This window comes from Perna viridis, chromosome 1, assembly GCF_037379345.1.
Source record: "Perna viridis isolate PV_CMFRI_1.1 ecotype Kerala chromosome 1, ASM3737934v1, whole genome shotgun sequence".
Lineage (NCBI taxonomy): Eukaryota > Metazoa > Mollusca > Bivalvia > Mytilida > Mytilidae > Perna > Perna viridis.
In genome coordinates this window covers 68,842,077-68,862,137 of record NC_142445.1, presented here as the reverse complement: position 1 = coordinate 68,862,137, position 20,061 = coordinate 68,842,077, and the positions used below count along the sequence as shown (strand labels likewise).

General features: G+C 31.9%; 2 protein-coding genes across 3 annotated transcripts; one reads left to right on the top strand and one right to left on the bottom strand.

Moving 5' to 3' along the window:
* Positions 1-241: 241 nt before the first annotated feature.
* On the top strand, positions 242-3,185 carry LOC148630137 (small ribosomal subunit protein eS28). The gene is made up of 4 exons (XM_088561576.1): positions 242-320; positions 1,917-1,964; positions 2,251-2,369; positions 3,107-3,185. The coding sequence occupies exons 1-4, from the start codon at positions 288-290 to the stop codon at positions 3,108-3,110; spliced, it is 204 nt and encodes a 67-aa protein (XP_088417702.1). The 5' UTR covers positions 242-287; the 3' UTR covers positions 3,111-3,185.
* A 1,929-nt stretch (positions 3,186-5,114) lies between these two features.
* Positions 5,115-19,192, bottom strand: LOC148630136 (protein YIPF1-like). Of its 2 annotated transcripts, XM_088561565.1 has the most exons (9): positions 19,120-19,178; positions 18,267-18,396; positions 17,185-17,209; positions 15,955-16,052; positions 14,778-14,952; positions 14,366-14,482; positions 13,335-13,489; positions 12,198-12,380; positions 5,115-6,774 (listed from the first exon to the last, which is right to left on the bottom strand). In XM_088561565.1, the coding sequence occupies exons 2-9, from the start codon at positions 18,297-18,299 to the stop codon at positions 6,457-6,459; spliced, it is 1,104 nt and encodes a 367-aa protein (XP_088417691.1). In that variant the 5' UTR covers positions 18,300-18,396; positions 19,120-19,178; the 3' UTR covers positions 5,115-6,456. The 2 variants fall into 2 exon arrangements, with proteins under 2 accessions (XP_088417691.1, XP_088417685.1); XM_088561559.1 differs by lacking the exon at positions 18,267-18,396 and having other exon boundaries at positions 19,120-19,192.
* Between the last annotated feature and the right edge of the window lie 869 nt (positions 19,193-20,061).

Below are 20,061 nucleotides of genomic sequence, written 5' to 3'. Positions count from 1 at the left end.
GAAAAAAAGAAAATGATAATGGCGTGTAAATCTAGTGAATGTATTATACACAGCCATTCAACATGTTAAATTGCATGTATTTATGAAGATGTATGTAGTATATGTCTTTAATATCAGAAATTGAGTTAGCATTTTGACGCCCGTCCTCGGACCCGACCGCGTCTCTTAATAGAAATGAAAGTCCGGCAAAAAATATCGTGTCAAACACCGAAATCGTTTTTATTTTAATTTCACCGGAAACACGTGCTCTCTCCCTTTTCACTTCCGGTACTGAAAAATTCAGAAGCATGGATAAGTTACAGCCAGTAAAACTTGCTAAAGTTAGCATAAATATACTGTTTTTGTCTTTGCACATACGTTCTTTTCAAATAAATTTACTTTAACAAAACTATCCTGAGTAGAATTGAATTCAAATTAATTGGTAGTGACTAGAAATAGCCACCTTGAATGCCTGATACCATGCACCATCTTATTCTTAGCCAATACAGTAATTTCTAATTAAGACAACGTATTACCTACGAGAAAGACAAGGACTTAAACATCAATATCTTCCACATATTGTTCTGTAGTTTTGTCATTGTCTTGATTGAAATAACGTTTTATTGAGTATGATTACCTAACTCCTTGTGTGGACAAGAGTCACATCCAGTCAGAAAAAAATGACTCCTGGGTCACTATGGCCTATGCTTATAGTTGTGCAAGAACATGAGTAAGTTGAAATCTTAAATGCCCCCAAAGGAACATACAAATTCAAACACCAAAATTTTTGTAAGTCCTGTTATTGAACTTCCAAATTATTAAAATGTGTCATGATATATGGTTTTTCATGTCTTTGTGCATTCTCCTATTGCCATGGTCAGAAATATGTATATGCTGAAATGTCAAGCTTTGGTAATGAACTGTGGGTTGTCATTCGGACTTTCAAAGTTACAAAAAAAAAAGTCCAAATGGTTTTTCAGTGGCCCAAAAAAAATTTGAAATTATATGAAAATAGTTGTTATATTTTTATTCTCTAAACATATTAAATAAAAAAATTGTCAATGTCTTTTTCTGTCATTTCTGGGTAATCATCATCTTCATAACCAAGGCCTGTCTCCCTCTTTACATTTTAACATTAGGAACATTTTTAAAGTCCTAAATCATCTGAATCTATGTTTAGTAATAAGAATATCCTGTTATAATGAAATTACATAACAACAGACGGTCATTCGATTCAGACTATTTAGATATGTCGAAGAACCCAAAAATAAATAGAACACTACACCACAACAAAATTTTTGGAAGTCCATCATTCTTTCTAAGAACATAATTTTAGGGGTCCGCACCACTGGGCCCCTGGCTAAATTCGAAGACTGGACTAAGGAGCAACTGGGTTATGTGTCACAGGTAATGGAATGGGGTATGCCTGGCATGCCACAGTACATCCTTTTATCATCAGGCCATACTTTGAAAGTACTTTTATTCATGGGTACCAATGTTCATGGTTTAGGGAAAAAATATCAGTTCGTAGATTCTTGAATTTGTTGATTTTCCAAATCTACCATCAGAGTTAGAAATAATAGCCTGCCTGCCAGCCTGAGACTTTCTATTTTTTGGCAAGGCTGGCTAATTTTAGCAAAAATCTATATAACCATATAGTATGTGTATTGAAAAATTTTATTCAGGACTGGCTAAAATTTGAGTGAGTTTCCTACCCTGCTACCATACAAACAAATGGAAAATTTCCTTTTCTTTTGGAACCAAATTTTTGTTGGAAGCCTCTTGTTTGTCTCATAGCTTTCTAAGGAGATTTTACATATATAGAGACCCCCTTGAATAGATCTATGTATGGTCTCCATAAATCAAATTGAAGATATGAATTTCCCTGTGTTCAATATGCATTAAAAAAAGTTGACTAATCTCCAATGTCATTATAGGTAACAAAGATACTGGGACGTACTGGATCACAAGGACAATGTACACAGGTAAGTCATAATATTATATGACAGTGGTGAATTGTTCAAATCCTCATTATTTTTATAGATGAAATTGTTTATTGCTGTTGCATTTTGATTGTTTTTAAATGTTTTTTACAACTGCAAAAAATTTGCTCTGAAGTGATGTTCCATACGTCTTCCTAAGACCATTACTTCCCAGAATATCTTTTGTATTCAAGAATGAATTTTTTTATTTTTTAAATTGCTTCGCAAAGTTCCTTTCCATGCAAACCTGTAGTAAAAAAGGAAATTTAAGAGCTACTGTATATTTTAGGTCCGAGTGGAATTTTTAGATGACAGCAATAGATCTATTATCAGAAATGTAAAAGGTCCAGTCAGAGAAGGAGATATTCTGACCTTGCTGGAATCAGAAAGAGAAGCTAGAAGATTAAGGTGATGAAATATTTTTAATGCTTGTTTAAAAAAATATTGTCTCAGACAAGTTTTTTCTACTAAGTTGGATTACATTAGCTGATTAGTATTTCAGAGCCCTTCCCATAATTTTGTAGTACTGCAAAAATTCACGGCCTTATTTCTAGTTATTGTGCTATCTTAGTTAATTGTTAATTGTCTCTGTGTGTGATAAATTTAGTTGAAGTCAACCAGATGACATGAAATTTTGATGAGTTACAGATCAAGTTTATATTTTGTTCCACTTCCCTGATTTTTCCCAAAATTACGGGCCTTGAATTTTATTCTAAAGACTTCAAAAAAAATACTGTGTTTCTTGTAACATCTCCATCAAAGTTGGGGTGGGTAGGTAGGGATTTTTTTAATAAATTTTGAACCTCCACATTGGAGGGCAAGGCGATTCTAGTAAAAAATTGATGTTGGAAATGCCTAAAATCAATTTTTTTTTTTTTGACAACATAAAAAATTAGGGTCAGCCCGGTTACCAAAACATTCCATCATTAGTTTTCAAGACTTTTTATCTGAACGCTTGCAGATATTGAGCTGTTTTTTCTTCTTATTTGAGAGTCCAATATGTGGACACTTGAGGTATGTGAGCATGCTCAACAATGTACTTTAATTTTACTTGCTGCTGGAGGAAACAATGCCAGTTAAGGTTATTTAATGTCTCCACTTTTATTTTAATTTATCTTTAACTTAACGATTATTTTATACTGTAGGTAACCAGACTGATATCATGTCTCGCTGTTGTGGTGGGAGCAGTCCATGCTGTTTATCTAAATAAATATGTAAAATATGTACAGCGTTAATCAATTTGCTAATATGGAATAAGAATTTCAATATGACAAGAGAAGTGAGCAAGAAATATTCTATACCAATTACCATCAGATTATGTTGTAAAACTAGAAAAATTTCTCTCTTACATGATACCCCATCTCCCCATTTGATAACATGCACCTTTTAAGCTCCATTCAATACTATACTATTCAGTGGTGTAGGAGGAGATGGGTCCCCAATGTCCCCACATTCATAAATGACAAAGTCTTTGTTTTGCTATGTAAAACCCCCAAATTGATTCAGACCAAAATAAAAAATAAGAAGTGCACAATAGGAACATGTAATAAAGATTCTGTGAAAGTTTCCAATCAGTGGTGTAGGATTAATGTATAATAAAGAAAACAGAGGATAGAAAGGAAGGACTGACTTTGTACCCCACAATACACAGATTAACAGATCTCATAGTACAGTGATGGTAGCTAGATAGCACAGTAGTGACATCAAAACCCCAGAGCTCAAACTTGATAGAGCAGCATTTTAAGAGCCTGACACTTGGTTTTGTGTGATAACTTGAATACTAGTTGGTAGATCTTCATGAAATTTCAATCAATTTCTAAACCACAAAAGGAAGGTTGATATTGAGTTTCATGGTTATGGCCTCAGTCATGCCTGAAGTAGGGTAAAAATCAAACATTCCATAGAATTTAACTATATAACTTCAGTAAAAGCATATGAACTTCTATATTGTCTCTCAATATTTTATACCACAAATCTGACCAGGATTGATATTGGGTGGAGGTCAGTTTGAGCTAATATGGACACACCATTTGAACTTGATACAGCTCTTTGATCAGATATTTGACATAATTTGGCCCTGAATTCCTAAACGGTTCCTGTCACAATCTCCAAAATCAATCCCAACCTTTCTTTGTGGGGTATGGTATTTAGTGGTAGAAAAAAAAAAAGAATTGCTGTATATACATAAATACCAGTACTTGTTCTACAATGTTGTTCATGTACTTCTACCAAATAAATTCAGAAACCATATTTCTTGGTCAGGAAAGAATTGTTAAAGTGGTAAATATAAACAAAAAAATACCTATGAACATAAAAAACAAAAACAAGTGACATCAGGTGTTTCATGAGGGTAAGCATGCCCTACTTCAAAGTAAAGTCAGGTTAGCACCAAGTTTCATCCAAGTTCATTCTGAAAGTTTTATTTTGAGGTATCTTACTCAACTAGGAAAGTTGGTGTACAAATCACATGCATAACAGTAATAAATCAACTGTGATATATACTTCATAGATTGGAGTTCATGATATTTTGCACTCAAAATCATTACTTTAGTCATTAAGTTTCAATTTCAAAAGTCCAGGGTCATTTACGTAAAAGTTCAGGCTTAGGTAAGAAACAGATGATAGTGTGATTTCACGGGCTTATGGGTTGATTGAATGTAAGTAATGCTTTGTTTTCAGTTAGTGATATTCTTTTAAAACTAGTGAAGGTAAATCGTGCATTTAAAAAGGCTGCAAACATTATTTCAGCCTTTCACAACAATCCTCCACCAAACTTATTACTGTAACTAAGGATACCACTCGACTGATTTCTGTGAAATGAGATATAAAAGATGTGCATGACGGAAGATATTGTCTTATTCCTGCTAAGGGAGATAATTCAACATTAATGTTTTATTTATTAAAACCTGGTTCAGTGCAACTCCTACTACATGTTCAATGAATTTTTATCACATATAGAAAGGTTCGACAAATAATCTGTAATGACAAAGTTCATGATTTGCATAAGACCTGCTGATATTGGAATTGCCACAACGTGCCTATTGATGCTGATCCATCCACTTTTCCTGGTTATAAAATTTTGAAATAAGAAAAAATTTCCATAGAATTAACAACAGGGCATCTGCCATTCTGTGAAAAGAAACAAAAACTTAATTATTAAGGATTGCTTTATTGTGTTCCCTCATTAAAATATACGTATCAAAACATACATACAAAACAAAAATTGTAACGATCAATAAATTAAAAACAGCACATTAACTTGGGTGAAATCCTGTAAATCCAGTTGGCTGAATGATCTTTCCCTCTTGAACTGGAATAGCTCAAGGTAAATACCAGTTTTGTTAAGAGAACTCCTCTTGAATTAGTAACAATGAAACTTGTGGGTAATCTCTGTAGTAAATAGACACATTCACTCGTGCATTTTTCCCTTCACATGGAAACCTTTACCTGTCAGGATTTCAGTAGGTGATTACTGGAGTGTGATAGAATAGAAAAATTCCTGTGCTAGTTGAATCTTGTTTTCCCATTAGTTATAAGTTCTCTAGAAGTTTTATGTTACATGTAATCATATTTTTTCTTCATGACACACTCTGCTTGTTGCAAATAAAACAATTCACTAGTGCTTAGTGTTTTTTTGTAAATTAGCTCATGCTCATTCACAAAATGTTTTTGTATTGTAATTTCAGTAAATTTGATGAGATAAGAAGTTGATGTCCAAGTCTTTGTTTAGTTTTGTATGAACATGTCTACTAGTAATAAATATTGATGCAGCTTAAATTATTCACCGTATAAAGTCAGTGTCATTCAATTTTCATCCCCAAAGTTATGAGGAGCTCTTTTCCTTTGAAGTTGACAACCACCAGTCTTTTTCCTGTTGGTAAAAATCTCCTACCTTGTTGGAAAAAATCTACTCTCTGCTGTTTAACTGCTAGAATCAATGTGTCTATTCAAATGACCACAGAGATAAATAAATAAATCAATAAATGAGTTCACTTTGCAAAACTGGCATCTACCTCTGGCTACTTTGGTTCATTAAGGTCAGAGGTTAGGGTCAACTCTCTTTGAAATATACACATTTCACTTTTTTCAAGATACTCAATGCCCATGTACACTACTAATAAGCATTGGTCAAACATTTAGTATATTGTAGATTTTGTAAGTAACAAACAATAAACATAATTAGTTGAATGATGGTAACAAACATTTCATCAAAGTAAAAACATGCTGACAATAACGCATACAACTTGTAAAAAAAGTATAACTTAACAAGTTCAAGAATATCATTATTCATTATTTAAGTATACATACATAACCATCAGAATGTCCCAAAAAAGATACACTAATTAAAGTTGTTGTTCATCATGTAAACTAAAACAAAACAAATGATGCCATTTTTTATTTAGATCATGTGTGCACTGATTGACCATATTATCCCAATGTATTTTTACAGATCTTTTTTATGGATTTCATCTTCTGCTACATTCACTGTGTACAGTCAAGTCTTCAAAGGATCTTCCTTTGATTGAGGATTTATTGACTTTTCTTTTGTCTGGCTCAGAGTAGTTTTGGGATTGACCAAGATATTTTTAGTTGCAGCTCCAACTTTAGTACTTTCCTCACTCTTTTGTGCGAGATCAGCTTTTTTTGGAACAGTTGTTGGTTGTGTTGTACTTGGTTGTTTTACAGTTTCCTTGGGGGTTTGTTTAATATTAGGAGGAATGTTGTCAGGGCTGTGCTTCTGGATCTGTGGACTGGTAAGTATAGCAGTACTGTTGTTGAATGAGGAGGCTGGAGGAATGTGGAAAAAGTACAGCTGAAAAACAGTAAGGAAAAAATAATTATCTCTAAGAATCAATACATCTTTATTTTCTGACAATGACAAGCTAATGCAAGTGCAGTCAGATGAGACCAAAATAGTGTATTCAGTATAGATTTTGTAATTTTCATTATAGATTCAATTCCAGATGTAGTACATATTGAAATGTGAAGACCAATCTGCATTTTATTGTTTACTTCAGGATTCTCGAATAGCTATATTACAATGCAAAATCTTTGATTGATTGCATTTCTTCACATTTTTATCATGTAAAAATAGATATTTGGCATTTTTGCATCAGTATTTTTACAGAGAAAGATGTCTGGTTTTTAATATTGAACTCAACAGTCTGTATTCATGCAAATGGCAGAAAATGACCAATTCTTGAGAAACCACAAGGTCATGTGATGAGACTTACACACCCTACAGCATCTTAACACATTCCCAATAAAGTCTGATGAGACCACAATTATGTAAAGCATTTTATTACCAGGACACTTTTATGGTTTGACCATGTACTAACATGCTGAATGAGCAAAATGTCATGTGCTTTCATTTCATAATACATAAATGCTGTAATAATATTACTAGTTACAAACTAAAATTCATTGACTTTGTAAAAAAACACTTAAGTGGTATCTATTTCTTTATACTAAATTGGAATATAATGATCCTTAGTGCTAAATATTGACTTGCTCACACATGAACAAAAAAAAAACAATAATATTAAAACTAAAATCCCTCAAATTAATATCAATCATTAAATGTGTATATATATGTAGTTCTGCACACAATTTTTGTTCATATCATATGATATAACATAATTAGTTCTGCAACTAACTTTTGAAAAGTTTACTGCAATCTCATCTCTTTGAATGCAGACTCGCCTGACCAGTGCTTGATATTTTTTCCTTAAGTTTTTGCAAAATTGTAATGACATTTTTAATTTCACCACTAATATTTCTTTTAAGTTGAAGTAGACAACTGAAAATTCAAAAATTGGAGCATCACTCAACCCGTGCTCAATCATAAAAACTAGAAACTGTCCCTAATGAGACTAATACCGTACTCCTGCATCCTGTTGAACACTCTACATTTGAGGACATACAATCCATATTGGACACAGTTTTTATGGTAGATACACTACACACTTTTGACACAAAATTTGCTGCCATTTCTAAAACACCTAACTCAAAACAGCTATCAATACTATTTCTTGTTGACAAAACAATAACAGAATATGACAAATTCCTAACAATATGCACACCTCCATATGGTATTGTAATGCTCTATAATCTTGCCAATCTCCATAAGGAGAAGTTTGGGACAACACATCAGACTAAGTTTGAAAAATGTGAAAGTTCCAAAGGTCATCATTGCTATAATTTTGGTTGAAACATAAATTCCTGACATTATGATCATTCCAATGTAGTAATTTAATACCCAATTAAGTTTCATCAAAATGAACATGAATGATGATGAAATGAAAACAAGGGATGGGACACAAGGATAATAGGGTCGACAAATTTTGATTGCCACTAGAAAAAGGGGGGATGGTAGAGTTAGGCAATTTAGCCTTCTGTGGCGGAGCACAAAGGTTCCTACTCCTATCAAATACCACAACAGGGTTCTTCAACGTGCGACAACGTGGCATCTCTCCCAACACGGTGCACCACTATGGTTTGCGGTCAGGTTTTCCGTATTATAGCCTGACAACCCCAGCATGTAACATGCCAGGGGTACCCCATTCCACCACCTGGGGAACACATCCCAGTTGCTCTGTGAGCAGAGCGCCTAGTCCCTGGCTAGGTTCCTGAGCACTATTTAGTTGCCTTTTACGACAAGCTTAGCAGTGCTGCAGGCCTATTCTTTTGACACCCAGAACTGCACAGGGCACATAAATTCCAGACAATATGCACATCTCCATATGATAATAGAACATCTCATTAAGTTTCATAACAACCTGCAAGTAGTTCAGGTGGAGTTGCAGATGGCTTGTTCCCATTTCGCCCTAGCTGTCAAGGGAGTATGTTTAGAAAATATCAAAACTCTTTTAAGTGTTTCAAATGAATTTGAAAATTGCATAATTAACTAGTTGAATATGGTCTTCTTTAAAAACAAAGTTTCATTCCTGTTTATGCATGTGTTGCTTTAAAACTGTGGATGAAAATAAAGTCAAATAAGAAAATTTAGCCAAATTGTGTAAAAATAGCTTACTTCATGATACATTTTTATATAGAAAATATAGAGTACATTTGTCAAACTCTTTGGTTTTTACACAAAAACAGCCTTCTGTAACATCATAACTCCTGACAAAAGTTTTGTTGTTCATAGCTTGCACTCTATATTTTTGGATTAAAAAAAACTACCCCTAATCCTCTCATTTTTGAGAAAATCCTTTGAAAACTGTATAGAAGCAGAATCTTGTGCCCTCCTTGTGACTAAATTATGACACCACAGCTTGTATTTTCTGTATATTAATATTCATATAGTATTTTAGCTTTAAAATAGGCAAATAGAAAATTTCAATTAGTAAGTTGAAACTTCGGCAAAATAGTAGGGCTGAAACTAGTGTTAGTGAATTTACCCTATTGATAGATCAAATTATTCCCATTTCACCTTTGTAAAATTTGGAGTGAACTAAGGCTAAATTGGAACTTGTGTAAACATATAATTAAGTGCTACTTTGTGACTTCAAACCAATTAAACCTTATACAAACATATAAAAAGACATGTAGATCTTTACACTGCTTTTTTTTGTATTTTTGGTTCTTTCATTTTTTTTTATTTTGTGAGTGATTAAGTGAATTAGTTGGTTTTCTGTCTTATTAATTTTCTTTTACGAATGGCCTTTTCATTTTTTTCCCAATTTGAATCATAATTACAAGCATACAGAAATGAAACCAATATCTTCATTTACATACAACAAAATTGAGCAAAGTAGTAAAAAGGCATGATTCCTGTAGAATAAAATTAAAAGCAACAGTTTCAGGCTGAGCACAATTGTGAAGGTTCATAGACCATATAAATTGTATAATAATCAATAAAGCTTAAAGATAGTGAGATATAGATGCAGATCTTCTCACTTCAGTAGTAGGACTGAAGATGGCAAAATTTTCTGGTCATGACACTAGCATACATGTACTTCAATGGTTAGAATTGTTAAAGGATTTTTAAGAACTAAGTTGCAACAAGTTACAAAGCTTTAAGTAAATATTAGTTAAATGATCTTTAGCCTACTTCATTGAATTATTAATTATTTATGCTCCAAAATAAATTATGTCAATTAATTGATATTGGATTTGCAAATAAATAAAGTATATGAAGATTACGTGTTTGTATTAAGTACTTTGATAACAACTTCAAAGTTGTTATCCAATCCTATGCATATACACTCATTAAATTCATAAAAAAAATATCATGTTTCATTTTAGAACTCAATTTTTGTTTTCTTCTTTGTAAGTCCCTGAATTGTATGTGTACTAATACATGAACAATAAAATTTTATATATTTTAATAGCATATTTTGAAAAAGAATTTTGATCAAGAAAAATCATAACTTGAAAAGAATTCAAATATTCTAAATTTATAGCTTAAAAAGAAGGAAAAAAACTGATAAAATTGTTTTTATAATTATTTTGTCTAAAACATTGTAACAACACCTCATTGTGTTTTTACAACAGAAAACTATCATCCTAAAAAACTAAAATCCCCATTTTGCCTTAGTACTTATCTTTTTCACATGTAATTCACAGCTAAGGCAAAATGGGAACACACTGTTGCGAACTACCCATCAGACCAAATTTTTCTAAAAAATGCTTAAATTCCAACAGCCGTCTTTTTTCTACATTTTTTGTCCAAACATAAATTCCTGATAATATGCACATCTCCATATGGTGATCTAACATTCCATTAGGTTTCAAAACAATCCTGCAAGTCCTCAAGGAGGAAATAAGGACAACACATCAGACCAAGTTTTAATGAAAAATTTGCAAGTTCTAATGATCATCATTTCTACAATTATTATTCAAACATAAAATCCTGACAATATGCTCATCCCAATAAAGAAATTTAACACTAAATTAAGTTTCATAATAATCCTGCAAGTCATTGAGGATGAGTTATGGATAATGTTTCAGGTTCCACTATATAGATAAGTCACTGCAGATAACTTTATGGCAATTTGTGGAAATAAAACTATATTGAGACACTTAAACAAGCAAATCCAATTTTTTTTCCTGTAAATATATATTTTTCAAAACTTTACATAATGGAGATTCATTAAAAAAGAAAAGATATCCTTTTCTATTTTGTTATGAAAATCTGTAGCCATGGTAACATAATAAAAATATACACCAGTTTTCATAACAAATTTTGGGTGCCTTCCCAAAATTAACTGTCCAAAAAACAGGCTTTCTAAAATATCAGGCACTTAAAAACTGCCAGAAAAAGTAAGTTAGCATGGTATTATTGTAATAAAAAACAAATAAAAAGTGTACCTTTCTCTGCTCATTTGTTCATGATTTTAATTCTTAAAGTTTGTGCGAAATTTTGCATTTTTTTAATTCAATTCGGTGGGAACCTGAATCTTTCCGGACACCTTAAAGCATGCATTTTTCACCTCTGTACTTTTACAAGTATTGCATCTATTTATGTACGACTGCTCTACTACCAACAATCAATATTTCCACCAAGTTTCACCTTTTATTTTTAAGTTTTACAAAATTAGACCGGGTCAGTTTTGTGGACGAAACAGTGCACCTGAATCCTATTTGTACAGTGCAACCTCAGACCAAATTTCACTGAAAAATGCCCCAGTTCCAACAGCCGTCATTTATACAATTTTTGTCAGAACGTAAATTCGTGACAAGATGCACATCTCCATATGGTAATCTTACACCCCATTTAGTTTCACAACAATCCTGCATTGAGGATGAGTTGCAGACAATGCTTCAGACTAATTTTTCTTGAAAAAGTCCAACAGCCATGATTTTACATGTAACAAAACAATTGCATCTACAAGGGTCTAACTGATTTTACTGCATAAAATTGAAGTCATGACTTGCATATGTGAAAAAGTGAAGAAAAGGGATATGTACATATGGTTGAACACTTTCTCCTTCAGAAGACCTACTTGTTACAGTCACTGTGATTTACCTTTTGCTCAAAGAGTAACTTTTTAATGTCGAAATTTTCATCTGCCATAGAGCCCCACTGCACATTCTCAATCATTTTCCTTACTGAACTTTTACATTGGAACATGACACTAATATATAAAGACAAGTACACTTTTATTTTGGAACAAAACAAAGTATTTATCATCAAGCACTAGTCAGGATACTCTAGTAAAACAGGAAAACCTTTAAAATACAAACATGGAAAAGTACTTCAAATGAATACCAATTCTAATGAGGGCTTACCTTAAAACCTATAGCCAAGGAGGCATGCAAAACAAATATCACTACTATTATGATCCAGGTATATTTCTTGGTTGATTCTCTTACAGCTGGTAGAAATATGAAAACCAGAACTCCTCCTGATAATAAGGTACCAACAATAACCAGTATCCACTGGAACCAGGAGAAATGTATCACCCATAATATCTACAAAATAATAAAGCAGCCAAATGTCTGTAAGAACAAATTAATTCAGAAAAAACTTATTAATGAGATAATAACCCATAATATACAAGCTGTCAGAATGATGTCCTTGAAACTTGTTTGTTTTTAAATATCAAATCATCTTGGGAACTAGGCAGGTAAACAGTGACGTTATTACCCTTAAATTATGCCATGTTTCTTGTCTCAAATTTGTCAATGAAATTCCAGTGTTCTCATCAAACAGTTTTTTCCAAGCAACTCTTACCATATCTTTTTTTATAACATCTAATATCTGTATTGTTTTATAACATCTAATATCTGTATTGTTTTAAACATTAATTTAAGGATCACGTAAGATTCATGCAAATTAAGAAGATCAATTGATTTTTTTCTGGGAGTTACATTAATGATAAAAATACCAATAGAGTTGTATCTAAAGTAAGAAAAATAATGAAAAAAGTGAAAACAATTCTATTGAGAATATAGACTAGCTACAAGTCTTTCTGTAATATATATTTTATTTGATAAAATATCATTACTATCAAATATTCATTCACTATCCAACTGCTGTACAGAGAGACTTGTATAATCTGCAGTGTCCATAATTGAGGCCAGAAAATTTTATGAGTGAACTGTGGAAGAGCAGTGACAAGATTAAGTGGTCTATTTATAGGTGACCAGAATATGGTCACAGGCTCTGCAGATTATACAAGTCTCTCAGTACAGCAGTTGGATAGTGAATGAATATTTGATAGTAATGATATTTAATCAAATAAAATATATATTACAGAAAGACTTGTAGCTAGTCTATTGAGACTACTTCTTCAGCTTTGCTTTTACTACAGATCACATTATGACCAGTCACTTATTTCTCAAATCACAAATGGGAAATACAGAATGCATTCACACCATTAAGGAAGTTTACTAAATTATGGCAAATCTGTAGTTAATACTTACAGAGATAGGAATGAAAATAGCTAAAGAGTATCCATAAACACAGAGTATTTCTAGGAATGTATAACCAACTTGATTCCCAGTCCACCAAAGAAATCCAAATATAGAAGCTGGCACTATCCACCAATAACTGAAAATGGCTGTAGCAGCAAAAGAAACTGAAATAGAAACCATTAAATGTCTTTAATACTATAATTTGAACATTTAACAGAATTTGACAACTTGGTTCACAGGGACATGATGGGTTTCAAAACATATACCTATACTTATTATTGACTTGAGACATATATTTTGAAAACCTGTCCTGCAATAGTTTGGAGAACAGTTTAAGTCAATCAAAGGTGTTTGTTTCCCCTGAAAATGAAAGTGCAGCATTCTGAGCTACTTGCTGATAATTACTGGTACTCAAATTGTTTGGTGGATTTTTCTACCTTTATTTGAAGTTAAAATGACATGAAAATAAAAAAAAGGACTTTTCCATTTCATTATCGTTACATAAATATATTTTAGCTTATAAGGACTTTTAAAACCTTATAATTTTTGTAATTTTTTATTGGATTCCTTATAAAAACCTTTAGAAAAACTTTAATAAGTAAGTTTCTAAAATTTACTCTATCATTTACTGTTCTGGAGTACAAAGTGATCCATGAAAGCACCCCAAAGCAAAACTTTGTACATGCATTGAATTTCAAAATATTGTGCAATATTGTATCCAAATGAGTTGTTGTGTCCATAATGAACTGGAAGTCCCTAGTTTTAAGTATGTCAAAAACTAACATTGTATCCACACTTGCCACAAGTAAACAGAATTCAACTGGTTGTGGTATCAAGCTGTGCTCAGAGAAGCTTTTAAAAAAATAAGTTTTAAATGAAACAACCTTAATAGAGGCCTAAATGTCATCTTATCATAACAGACAATTTCTTTTCATTTCAACATCATGTTCATCTGTTTTGTGTCTTGACAATAAGGTTATACACATTCATCTAATTGAAGTTTCTCTTGTATTCTTGTTCAATGTTTTTAAAACACAAACCTTTATGAAAATCATATTTCCAATTGTAAGTATCACTGCTTCCCACAGAGAGATAATTTGCTAAGTTACCAGCAATGGCTGTTGTAAAGACCAATGTTGTACAAATCCAAAAAGGTCCTGAAAATATAAATATAGTTATAGATACATTGTGGCAAACAGAGTCCTCTTAACACTGGCATAAAGATTGGTGTACAGATTTGAAATGTTTTGGTTAAAATCTCAGGAAATAAGGCAACAAATAACATATGAACAGAATTTGAATTCATAAATTCCACGTCAATAAATATTTATTTTTTATCTGATACCAATTGCAATCAATATCATTAGGGTTTTTTATAGAAATATTCTGGTATAGTTTTTAGTTTTAACATTTGTTTTCAAATGAAATAAGTTGTTTATGTTAATATAATACCATACAAATCAGGATTAGGTCTTATTTTTGTCTTCAGATAATTTCTGTTTGGGTGAGGAAACATGGACCCAATGACTCTTTGGAACACATCAGTACTCTCTACATCAAAGAATTGTTGATAATACTCAAATGTCCAAAATGATGCCTTGGATTCTGGCTTTTCTTCTCTGAGAAGCTGTAAAACAACATTCAAAAATAAATTGCACATTAAACATTTACTTAATGTTACTTATAATAAAAGTCAAAATGCACCAAGGTGCACAAGCCGAGTTGTGTCCCCATATCAGAGAAAGAATTATTTCAGATATTTTAAATCAATAGGGTTCGCACTTACCTGGTACATTGTATGTAACAATATCCAAAAGTTTCATTTGAAATGGATGCAAACATTTTGAGTGATCATCCAGAAACTTAATTTTACAGAAAAAAATGAAGTTTCTTGACAACTGTGACCATGACTGCAAACAAAATTACCCAAAAATCAATAGTGTTTTTTTTCATCTAGTAAATAACAATATCCGAGAGTTCCACTTCAATCAGACCTAAACATTTTAAGTTATTGTCTGGAATCCTGACTTTTATGCAAAAATGTAATTTTTTTTTAGCAAACTTGACCTTGCAAAACTCCCAAATTAGTATGGAATATCCTTTATCCTACAACCTCGGTAACAATTACAGTGTTCTTTATCCTACAACCTTTCTTAAGCCTGCAGTGTCCTTTATCCAACAACTTATGCAATACCTGCAAAGTCATTTATCCAACAACCTATGTAATGCCAAAGTTTTTTGGCCGCTGTGACCTTGATCTTAAACGAAATTTCCTCACAGGGATCTCAATTACCTGGTATGTAACAATATCTCAAAGTTTCTTTTGAATCAGATATAAACTTTTTCAGTTATCATCCTGAAACCAATGTTGACACATGGCCTTCCGCCCACTCGCCATCACCAAACCAACAGCCAAGTTCAACTTCATTGCAACTTGGGTAAAAATACTAGTACACTGTATATAAGGTACATTATGGGCAAGGTATTATCATTACTATTCATGTCTAGTGCTAAATCTTTAACATTTGAAGCTGAAGCAACACAAAATTGTGCAAAATCTAGCAAATGAAAATGACATAATAGAGTTACATGTACCACCAGTAACAGTGAAGAAGTTACAAATACATACTTCTGACTTATCATACACGTCATCTTCATCTGATTCTGCTGTATTAGGAAAATCTGTAAATGTGTGAGTCTGAACCTTCCCTTTGTCTTGAGGGAAATCTGAAATATGAATAGACAACAAATAAAATGTTTAATCTTTTACAGAGAGCAGCAAATGAAACCCACAGTGGTCAAACCCTGAACATATAGGGCAAATGTGGACATAAAATTCAAGCATGATACAGCTCTGAATTCAGATTGTGATTAAATACCTGACACAAAATTTATTAAAATCAAAAAGAAGCTTACATTATTGAAAAAAGAACAATTTAACAAAGTTTCATGAAAATTGCTTTTGGAAATTACAATGTATTGTGCAATTATGGGAAATCCCCTATTTTTTATGAATAGAGTCCAAAAATTCAAAAATGAAAAATCAGAAATTCATTACCAGTTTATATATTACAGTAATAGTAACTATTTTCCAAAGTTTCATGAAAATGCATGTAATAATCTGTTAATTATTTTCAACGCAGAATTTTGTAGAAAAACAAATAAAAAAAATTGTCATAATTGAATGAGAGATACATGACAACAATCATTTGTCTGTTTATTACACTTAAACAATTTATCCCATAGCTGAGAAATAAACGTTCAACATCAATTTTAAAAATAAACATCTATTTTACCACTTTTTGTAGAACACTATTGGCCAGTGACCCCATATTACATAGTAAGCTTCTTCTAGCAGCAAGTAACAATTCATCATTTGATTCACTACAATTAATGTTATTGCACAGAAACAAAAAAATTTACAACAATGATGATGCAAACAATGAGAACAACTACAATAGCATCATAAAATTACATGACCGCCGTACAAAATGCCTGCCAAATGATTTAAGACTTGCAGTTTAGCTGTGAAGTAGATTTTTAGTCAAATCGCATACAATTAAAATGCCATGGTAAGTAAGTCTATACAAATACATGTAATGCCTTGCTTTATAAATTATCTTGAACAATTTGAAACTCAAGTAAAAATAGTTCTGTGCATACTTATTGTGTTTCTTATATCGCTACATAAAAACATTGGTAGAAGATTACAATGTGTACACTTGTGTTAACATTTATTTTTGTTCATAAGTTTTTCTTTCTACTACACAATTTATATACATGCAAATCAGTAAGTATGACATATTGACTGGAACTGCCCTTATATTTTTGAAATATCCATAAATATTTCTAGTATTACCTTGAAATTCTAGTTTTGTAGTATCCTGAAAAAGAAGTAAATAAATGTTTGATGCATCCAAACTGATGTTGAATTGTACATAGCATATGTGCCAAATGTACATGTATATCTGGCCGTGATTGTGTTAACCATAATTTTCTGACAATGACAGTACCAACATTTCCATGTTCCCAAATAACTGATTTGTCAAATTATTCATTATTACAGAATGTTAAGTTCTTAACATTGCATGAGACATGCAAAAGTCAGTTTCAATTTCAGTCATGAAAATGATGATTACTGGTATTTATTTAACAATTCTCATTTGACTGGTTTTCTAATTTCAAAAGATACAAATGTATAACTAGAAGTTACTGTACCAAACTAATAATCCACTATTTATCACTTTACATTTTTCTGAAAATATTCAGAGGTTAAAACTTCAATCAGACTTTTGGTAAATATTTGATATTGCTTTTTAGAATTTGAATTCTGTAGTTCACATAGCATTGATCCCCCTACCAGCAAATTAAAGAATAGATAAGATACTATCTAGAATGAAAAAGAAAATCACATAAACGGAATCTTATACAATTTTAATTAACGTCCTTGAATATTTTGATAACATTATGGTATTTGATTGTAAATTGTACAGATAACAGAAATATTAGACTATTGACTACTGGTACAAGCCATCATGTCATATTTGTAAATGTGTTACTAACTTTCAGCTGGAAATATTGCATGATATTAAACCTGCAAAATTGTATTAAGAGGAAAAGCTGGAAATATGGCTAAGGTTAACACAGTTTGTTATAAATTGTATATACACACTTCAACAACTTTTCTTATATTCTCATTTCATCTGCTTTGAAATTGACAGAATTTTCTTGGGATAACCTATGAAAAATTCAAAAATGGCCTAACATTTCAGGAAAATTTTGTTTCCTGTGCAATTTCTGTCTTCAGTCACGGGCATAAGATGTTCAATAATGGGGGAAATATCCCACCCCTAATTGACCCTCTCTTCCCCATTTTTTACATCTTGTGCCTATGTATAAGTTTATATTAATATGAGAGTTCTTCGTGATGTCATCACTTACCTGTGATTTGGTTTTGGTTGGCAAAAAATCCATTGAGTGGCATGGGGCATCAACTTTAAATCATCATAAGCTTTTCGTTTTTTAAGATAATTGAAAAATTCTATTGGTTCCCTAAACTGCCAATAAAACTCTTTTTATCCATGGAATTTTTAAAGAAATATTCAGTAATTAGACTATATGAGCATAAAATTTTAAAGACAATTTTATATGAAAATAGAGGTTTACTGATTAATATCGTTTCAAATTTATTCTTCAAGTAAAACATTTATAAATTCACAGATAAAATATGAATTCTTTTATGTACATGTAAATGAAACATTTTACAGAACCAAAATTGGATGTACAATAACAAAGCTACAAAGTTTTGAAAATTGGAATTCTGATCATGAAATTGTTAATTGTTTATTTAGTTGTTTATTTGTCAACCAATTAGACACTTAATGATATGAAAATTAGTGAATATGACATAACTAATGAGACTGGCAAACTCTCCTATAGAAAAATGTAGTTTCGGAGTTGACTCTTGGTGCCTTGTTTGAGAAAAACAAATTAAAATGTGCATTGTTCCAAGCTCTTGTTCTAGCAACATCATGATACGATTGACTTGTGATACAATGGAAACGAACTATACAATAAATATGGTTGTACACATGAAACCATTGCACAGACAGGTCATTCCTGTCGAACTATGAGTATGATGCCATGATGGGTGAACATATAATTTTGTAAAAAAAAATTAACATCAGATACACTAACTACACAAAACATAGAAACAAAAAGAGAAAGGTTGAAACGTTTGAATGTAAATCAATTGTTGAACAAGATGGTAAGGGCTAAATTTGTATATATTTACAAGTTCATCTTCCACGTCAACTTTAGTATCCATTTTGGATTGGATAACTTCCGAGAGATATCGAATGAGAATGAAAAAGTTAGGATCTAAAATGTGTAACCCGTAATCGTACCCGTACCAACATTTCCCGTACCCAAATCATGTTTTGCTAAAATATTCATTATTACGATATGCTTAAAATTGAAGATTGCATGAGATGTGCAAAAATCCTTTCCTGAAGAATAATTATAGGCCTGTCAGAATTCTCCCCATTCCTTCTAAAATGTTTGAAAAAGTGCTGGCAGAGCAACTTTCAGAATTTTTCGAGAATATTTTTGATAAATTTCTCTGTGCATTCAGGAAAGGACATGGCTTAAACTTTTGGAAGGCTAGAAACTTTCTTTGGAACAAAATAAATATTTGGCTGCTATTCTTATGGATCTATCAAAAGTGTTTGACTGCCTCCCTCACGATATATTGACTTGTAAACCGTCCTCCTATAGCCTGTCTGGGGAAGCCTGTAATTTGATGATGTCATACCTTTCTTGTAGAAAACAGCAAATATAGATAGGTGCATTGTAAGCCATTTGGGCAGATATTGATAAAGGCGTATCCCAAGGCTCAATATTGGACCTTTACTTTTTAATGTATTTATCGATGATATTTTTACTTTATTGATAAAGGAAACTTGTATAATTATGCAGATGACAGCACATTATCTCATGCTTCTAATAACTATAATGAACATGTAAATACTTCAGATTCAGAGAGCAAAATGTTTGATAGACTGGTTCCATTTTAATTGTATGCAAGCAAACACATAAAAGTTCCAAGCGATGGCTGTAGAAAGAGAGACCGCAGATAGAGCACCAACTTTTGGTGATATAAATATATCCTGTGATGATACTGTATAACTTTTAGGTGTAGATATTGATTTTATGTTAAACTTTGACAACCATATTA

What these genes read in the sequence shown, in the direction of transcription:
- LOC148630137 (XM_088561576.1), top strand. Translation starts at nt 288, where the DNA reads ATGGATAAGTTACAGCCAGTAAAACTTGCTAAA. An exon ending in AGCCAGTAAAACTTGCTAAA is followed by an intron (nt 321 to 1,916) that starts GTTAGCATAAAT and finishes ATGTCATTATAG; the next exon opens with GTAACAAAGATACTGGGACG. An exon ending in CACAAGGACAATGTACACAG is followed by an intron (nt 1,965 to 2,250) that starts GTAAGTCATAAT and finishes TGTATATTTTAG; the next exon opens with GTCCGAGTGGAATTTTTAGA.
- LOC148630136 (XM_088561559.1), bottom strand. Translation starts at nt 19,152, where the DNA reads ATGGATACTAAAGTTGACGTGGAAGATGAACTT. An exon ending in TTGACGTGGAAGATGAACTT is followed by an intron (nt 17,210 to 19,119) that starts GTAAATATATAC and finishes CTTCTTTTTCAG; the next exon opens with GATACTACAAAACTAGAATT. An exon ending in ACCTAATCCTGATTTGTATG is followed by an intron (nt 14,483 to 14,777) that starts GTATTATATTAA and finishes TTATATTTTCAG; the next exon opens with GACCTTTTTGGATTTGTACA.